Below are 7,500 nucleotides of genomic sequence, written 5' to 3'. Positions count from 1 at the left end.
ATTTACATACCTACTCATTTCCATTATCCATCTGTTGGAAAAAAACAGATTTTGCTAATCTGTGGCATCATAAATAACATGGAGTTCCTTTAACAACTCTTGCTGAGTACCTAATCAATCAGATAAACAACACACACCTGGTCTGAATCAAACTGGGAATATGAATTACCCCCAACATCAAGTTGTGGAGGAGGACTTGTGCCAGGCCCCGGATTCTGCCCAGATTCAAGAACCTGTACAGCATATGCTGCCTCAGAATATAGATCCACAGGCTCAAGTGGCTGTGTCAGGGGCCCTGCTTCAACAGGAAGATCTATACCCTGCTGTGTATTGGGAGTAGGAACTAGAGCCTGCTGGGGTTGCTCTTGGGGTGTAAAGTAAATGGTGGCCAACTCTTCTTTTGAGGCCATCTCTGTCCACATGAGGTCAGATGGCTCCTGCTGGGTCTCGGCTGGTTCCCTTTCACTTTCTGAGGTTTCATCTAACATCTGGTGTTCAGTAACCTGCCCCCTCTTCCTCTGGGGCTTGCGGCTCCCTCGCTGCTGCCCTAGGAGTTCATTCACATAAGAGGTGAGGCCAGCTGGCATGGCTATGCCAGAAGACTCCACCTTGGGCACTGTGGCAAAGCCATGAGTGACATGATGTGCACGGATCTGTGGAATAAGGTGTGTATTTAGAAGTTTTTTGCTTTTCCAGGATTATCAAAGGATATTGTGTAACAATAAAAAATATGATGTAAGGCAAATTAATAAGATGGCAATGATGATAATAATAATGGTAGAAATAAAGATAGACAAAGATAAAGATGAAGAGAGTTATCATGATGAAGATGATGAGGATTATGACAAGAATGATGCTAGCAGTAGATAAAAAATTACATCAACATCATATCTATCAGAAAAAAACAGAATAAAATGATATCGATAATCACTATTATCCTGACTAAAAACTGTGGGAGATAGCAAAGGCATTTTCACCTACTAGTAAATGACTACACTAATAAAAAAAATACATAGAACATGAATCAACCAAAAATATCTTTTGCTTACCTCATTTTGGCCAATGGCGGTGAAGTTACAGTAGCCACATTTGTAAGGTTTGTAACCATAATGACTGTACAAGTGTCTTCTTATTGATGGCGTGTGAATCTGCAGTTGCTTATAACAAATGGGACAATGGAATGTTGAGGGCCCAGGAGACACATTAGACACCACAGTTGAGGTAGTTGAAGAGGAATGGTGGTCAACTATTTTATCAGCCACCTTTTTGTTAATGGCGACTTGAGACTCGCAGGAATTACTATTGGATGGTAATATTTTATTGCAAATGTTAGTATTGTTGCTGTCTCTTACAGAACCACCAGCATCAGGAAATGTTGTGAAGGTTTCATCATCTACTTTATTTGTTCTGTTTGGAGGTCTGCCAGGATCAGGCTGGCCCATCTTTATGGAAGTCTGGTGCGTTCCTCCTGCGGTGATCCCAGCAGTTTCTGGTGACAACTTAAGAATAATGCAAGGACGATTTGGGTGGCAAAAAGTATTGTGAACTCGGATCCTGCTCTTCTCAATTGATCTGTATGAGCAATAGCCACACTTGAATGGCTTAATATGAAAGTGCTTTTTAGCGTGCTTGTAGAATGCCCGATAGGTTGTAGTCACCCCACATACATTGCACTTGACTCTTCCTCCACTCTTTTTCTTCATCATGAGCCGTACTTTCTCAGAGCTAAAGTAGTCGCTATTGCTGTAGTCCAGTCCAAGCAAGTCTCTTGTCATGACACCTGGAGTGGCTGATATTGGGCTGCTGAGGCGCTGTACAAGAGAGTCTGTGAGGAAAGCAATGTGAGTATGAAGTGTGCTCTCTAAGCCATTTGATGGATTAGCCTCTGAATTTCCACTTTTGGTAGCTTCTGCTGTAATGAGTTTGTTTACATTTTTTTTTGAGGTTGTGGGTTCTGTAATACTGAAGTCTTTTGAGAGAGAAGATGCAACTGCTTTATTTTCAGATTGCACAGGTAAAGACTGATGTGTTTTATTCACTCTTTTTGTATCTACGTATAAGGAAACAGGCTCTTCAGAATTCTTGTGGCTTAGCTTTTCCAGCTTTTTAAAACCAGGAACTTCTTTAACTGTAAATCCTTCATTATCGGTTGCACTTAACTCAATAACAAAAGTTTTATCACTACCATCTTCACAGTCTAATGAAACAGAGCTAATGGAACAAAATGAGGGTTCACACTTCATAGAATCTAGACTAGTCTCTACTCTATCTACATTTGTGTTACTAATTTCAGATTCTAATACTGTACTGGGTAATTTTTTGGCGTCTGTCCATATCTCATTCACATTCACACATTTGCTTTGTGGTGTATGTTTGACTTTGAATGTTTTAACTTTTACAGATTGATTTTCAGGTTGAAGTTCAAAATTTGGCCTCAAATTACAAAGTTCAGGATTTGAGGATTCAGCACTATTGGGCTGAAGTGATGGATTTGTGATTGCAGCAACCTCATAATTCAAATCTTTCTTCGAACTGGACTCTTCACACTCTAGTGTATCTGTGACTACTTTCTCCATCTGCCTTCTAAGATTTGCACTTCTCTTGGAATTTGGTTCCAAACCTTGTGTTACTAATGGTCCACTTTGATCTTGTTGAACATGCAAATTGTTCACAACCTGATCTTCTGCCATAACACTGAGGGTCTTAAATGTCAAACATTCAAATTTTTGGGCAAATGAAGCTGAAGAACCAGCTATCAACACCTTTTCATCTGAGCATTCAACAGGAGCCTGAGCTGTCATTGCACTTGTGCTGAGAGTCCTTGCCTCTGCAGGCTCTTTGTCACTGCCCTTGCTAAGCTGACAGGACTCATTTTCCTGATTGACATTGTTCTTCAGTCCTTCATTACCTGGACATGATATCCACTCATAATTTTCTATCTTGGTTCTTGATTCAAAGCGATATGGAGCCTTGAAGTTCTTGTCATTCTCAACAAGTACCTCTTTACCCTGTGAAATGGAAACATGATTAAAATTTCCTCTGGGCAAATAATACTGAAGTTACAATTTAATTTTCATGTCTGCTGTAAAAATACTGTCTGTAAACTGATTAACTGTAGAAATAGATTAGTGAGAGTGTGTGTGTGTGTGGGGGGGGGGGGGGGGGGGGGCATACAAGGAAAATAATGCATGGAATCGATAGCTCTATGAATTCTTTGACACTTTACTTCTATAACAAAAGTTGTGGCAAACTTAAGATGATGAAATTGATTTTATAAGATAATAAAAATAATACATTACTACTGCTCACTAAACAATGAATGTTCTCACATCTCAATGATAAAAAAAAAGACAATTGTTTTTGCTATAAATTTATCATTAGTGTACTCTTTGCAAACTTTCCTGACTAGCACTGTAGTAATCTTAAGAAAAGCAATATCAACAAAGAACCTTACCTTATGCACCTTTGAACAGTGCTTCCTCACAACATAGGCTTCCCTGCCATGAAAATCACAATACCCACACTTATATGGCTTGACACCTTTATGTAGACGCAGGTGACGGTTGTACGAGGAATTGAAACTGCAGATATAATCGCAGTGAGGACACCTATATTGCCGCATCTGAAAGTATATTTGAGCATGAGAGAGAGCCAGGAAGAGCAATAATAGAAACTGAAACAGAGAGAGATAGAGATAGATGACTATATTTGTACTGATTAACCCAATTGAAGGCAAAGATACATGCTGTGCCCACCGTAATATATGTTCATTGATGGTACTTACACAAAAATGGCTCAACAAGTACTAAGTCCCAAAGAGTCAGTTATTAGTCCTACCTATCTCACCTGTTTACCCTTTCCCTTAATTTTAGATTTCTTTTTTTGGTATTATCTCATTGTCTTTAATGTTACCAAGATGTTAATAACAATTTAATAATCATAATATCAGTAAGAATAATAACAGTATCGATATCAATAGTATTAGAAAGAAAAACATATTTTCCCACAATTTCAAGAAATATGGCAATCAGGAGCAGTCATTAGGGCCTACTGATCAACTCTTTGCTGGCTGAGTATATGTGGAGCCACCTGTATGTAACAAAATTCACAGAAAAGCTCAGGAGACAAGACATAATTCTGTAGTGATTGGGTTAATGGTAATAAATTTCAAAATATGCCAGTTACTCTTTTACTCATTTTCACATCAAATGAAAACCATCAAATGAAGACCCTCAACTCACCCATTTCTTCTCTTTCTTTGGCTGCCGCACTCCATACTTTCTGGTGATGAGACGCAAGTATGGACCAACATCTTCCACCAGGGCATCACTGCCACCTTTCTCTAATGTCACCTAAAATACAATAAGAAATAAACAAATAATAAACAAAGACTAAGAAGTATTTTCTTGTATCATATAAAAAATAAGGTAGGTACACCCCATCTACTGCAATAAAAAAAAATGCAACATATTTTAACAACAACAGAGAGAGGTGCTGCAAAAGAAAGTTATCTAGAAAATTGCTACAAAATGTTAAATGCTATCACGCCACACCTTTTGCCATTTGGGAGAATGTGTTGGGTGCTTGCGTCGAAAATGGCTGCGAACTTGTGTTGGGAAGGTTGTCGTGAAGGGGCAGAGCATGCACTGTTGCTTCTGACGGCTGTGTTGGGCCACGTGCTTCTTCAAATTCCGCAAGTTCTGAAGCAAAGGGGAATTATGGCATGTGTAACTAATTTAAGTTTACATTTTGAACTGTGTAACAGAAAATTTTCCTAATAGCATAACAAAAAAAAAAATATATATATTTTACTCATTATGTTCTCTTTTGCAACTATCAAAACAACAACAATAAAAGTAGGAAAAAGAACAATCAAAATTATAGAAATAAAAAATATCAATGCTACATTTAGTAATTAGATAAGAAACTATAATAAAGATGATAATAAAAAGACAGTAGTATAGAGCATAGCAACCACAATGCTTAACTTGCATAACTCAACCTAGGTTGAGACATGCCAGGTCCAGCAGTTTTGTCTCCTCTCTCTCACCAGCAAGATCTTCTCGTGACTCATTATCAAGAGCTGACTGGTTAACACCAGACACCTTGCAGCTCTCTACTTAGACCATATTCCTGGCATATTTGCAGCTTACTTAAGGTCTGGTGACTTCAGTATCATTACACTCTAGATGTGCCTCGGGAAAGCAGCAACATCACAAGGACTATGTAGTCCTTTGCTATAACAGAGGACACTCACACCCACTTAGTCACTTCCCAAAGAGATAAACCACCACACCCCATGTACCACAAGTGAAGTATCTCCCCCCTCACTTTCTTTCTTTCTTTCTTTCTTTCTTTCTTTCTTTCTTTCTCTCTCTCTCTCTCTCTCTTCCTCTCTCTCTCTTTCTCTCTTTCTCTCTTTCTCTCTTTCTCTCTTTCTCTCTTTCTCTCTTTCTCTCTCTCTCTCTCTCTCTCTCTCTCTCTCTCTCTCTCTCTCTCTCTCTCTCTCACTCACTCACTCACTCACTCACTCACTCACTCACTCACTCACTCACTCACTCACTCACTCACACACACACACACACAAAAAAAAAAAAAAAAAAAAAAAATTATCCTCACCTTCAACCCTTTTCCACAGAGAGGGCACAGCATATTCCCCTGAGGTGCTGAATCTTCTCTGATGTCCTCATCACTCTGGTCCTCATCTTCCAGCAAAGATTTCTCACCTGTTCAGATATTTATGGTTATACGAGTATGAATAAACAAGGTTTATAATAGTAGACATCTGTATTCACACTCCACAAATGGATTTTTTCATTATATTTTTAAAAATTATAAAAATAAAAAAATATTACAAATATTGTGTTCCACATGTTCATTACAGAATGATGTTGGAAATCTTGATGATTAAGAATGGCTGACAGCTTTGAATTCCAAAATTCCTTCTTATATTGCTGGAAGTTAATATATCTTGATAAAGATACCATGCAATATAACCTGTTTAAGTTACTTCATCCAGCATTCTACCCCAACCACTTCTTTTGGCCATCTCTAATCAGCAGTCATACTCATATTCATTGCTGCATCTCCAATATTCTATACATCACCCAAATCTTTAAAATACACTTATCTTGTTAATTAATATTCCCCATATAAAATGAAATACCTGTCTTGGGCAGATTTTGCTGTCCTTAAATTTCCTGGGAGAAACTATAATGAGAAAAAAATAATAATCTGTGTAACAAGCCATTCTACTAAATGATATTTCCTTCATAAAATATTATCATGCCATAATATTGGCTTACCTTGTACAAACACAAGATATACAATACATTCTCCACTTTACTGTATATGAAACTAGTGTGAATCACCTATTAACATGTCACATTTTGTTCTAAAAATGTGGAACATTTAGCACGCACAGAGGCTGACAGTTACACAAATGTGATGACCACAGTTTTGTATTGGACGGATGTGGAATCATAACAGTGTCTATACAACCATTAGTCAGGTGAGGTGAGGTATTTTGTACTGTTCCATTAAGTATTTTGAACTTTTCTATACTATATATAGTTTTTTACTGCATTTGATACACTTACTATTTTAGACTATTCTCAGTCATAAGTAAATTTATGTACTTCAATGTGGTGGAAGTTCTGATATTTTTTCTTTAAAAAGATGAATAACAACTTTGGCTATTTGATTATTTACACATACACTCCAAAACTGTATCATACCATTTCCATAAATATCTAAAATAAAAAACGTTTTTATATCATCTACCTTTTTAGATTTCAATCAGTCTAGCAAAAATAAGGCAGCCAGTGAACCAAGACATAATATTGCATTAATTAAGACATATATCATCAAACTAAATTCTGGGAATATTCAATGAAATCTGAAAGCATATTTGTCTTTCCTCATGCTGATATCACTGTGGTCTATACAGCCACTGGTCAGGCGAGGCATTTTGTACATACCTAATTCACCACTTTCGGCCAGGATGAGGGAAACGTCTATGATTCGATATTTGGATGTGCCATGCTTCTTGCGAATGTGATGACGCAGTTGATTGTGATCCTGCCCCATGAATACACAGTACCCACAGCGCAAGGGAAAGAAAGTGTTGTGGGACTCCCTTATATGCTACGAAGAAATAAATTTGTGTCAGTATTCAAGTACATAAACAACTCACATTCATAAAATGATGCTAGTGCAAATATTAAGCCAATGGCACTGGGTTATTGAAATGTCTACAGTAGATTTATTTTATGAATTTTGTTGACACAGATGGCTGCACAAGCATTTATTCAGTAGGTCAATTGATATCTCCATTCCTTGAACTTAGTGTTATTAATATCATTACTGTTATCATTACTGACTGACATTACTTTGAAGAAATGGTGAAATAGATATTTGGCAACTCTTCTCTAAATTTAAAATGCTGAAAATGTACGTCTCCCCACTTAGGAAAATTACCATCAAAAGCCTTACGCCATA

General features: G+C 37.4%; 1 protein-coding gene across 2 annotated transcripts in view; it reads right to left on the bottom strand.

The window, feature by feature from the left end:
• The window catches only part of LOC125031789, a 14,464-nt gene that overhangs the window by 2,033 nt on the left and 4,931 nt on the right, over nucleotides 1-7,500 (bottom strand). For both annotated transcript variants that reach the window (XM_047622733.1, XM_047622734.1), the window contains 7 exons: nucleotides 6,981-7,146; nucleotides 5,620-5,726; nucleotides 4,554-4,700; nucleotides 4,242-4,352; nucleotides 3,455-3,622; nucleotides 1,050-3,008; nucleotides 1-653 (listed from right to left, as the gene is read on the bottom strand). The exon at nucleotides 1-653 is cut by the window's left edge and continues 2,033 nt beyond it. In XM_047622733.1, coding sequence (XP_047478689.1) covers nucleotides 111-653; nucleotides 1,050-3,008; nucleotides 3,455-3,622; nucleotides 4,242-4,352; nucleotides 4,554-4,700; nucleotides 5,620-5,726; nucleotides 6,981-7,146 — 3,201 coding nt within the window. In that variant the 3' untranslated portion in view covers nucleotides 1-110. The remainder of the gene's footprint in view (nucleotides 654-1,049; nucleotides 3,009-3,454; nucleotides 3,623-4,241; nucleotides 4,353-4,553; nucleotides 4,701-5,619; nucleotides 5,727-6,980; nucleotides 7,147-7,500) is intronic.

The sequence above is a fragment of the Penaeus chinensis genome, chromosome 13, assembly GCF_019202785.1.
Source record: "Penaeus chinensis breed Huanghai No. 1 chromosome 13, ASM1920278v2, whole genome shotgun sequence".
Classification (NCBI taxonomy): domain Eukaryota; kingdom Metazoa; phylum Arthropoda; class Malacostraca; order Decapoda; family Penaeidae; genus Penaeus; species Penaeus chinensis.
This window is presented reverse-complemented; position numbering and strand designations above follow the sequence as displayed.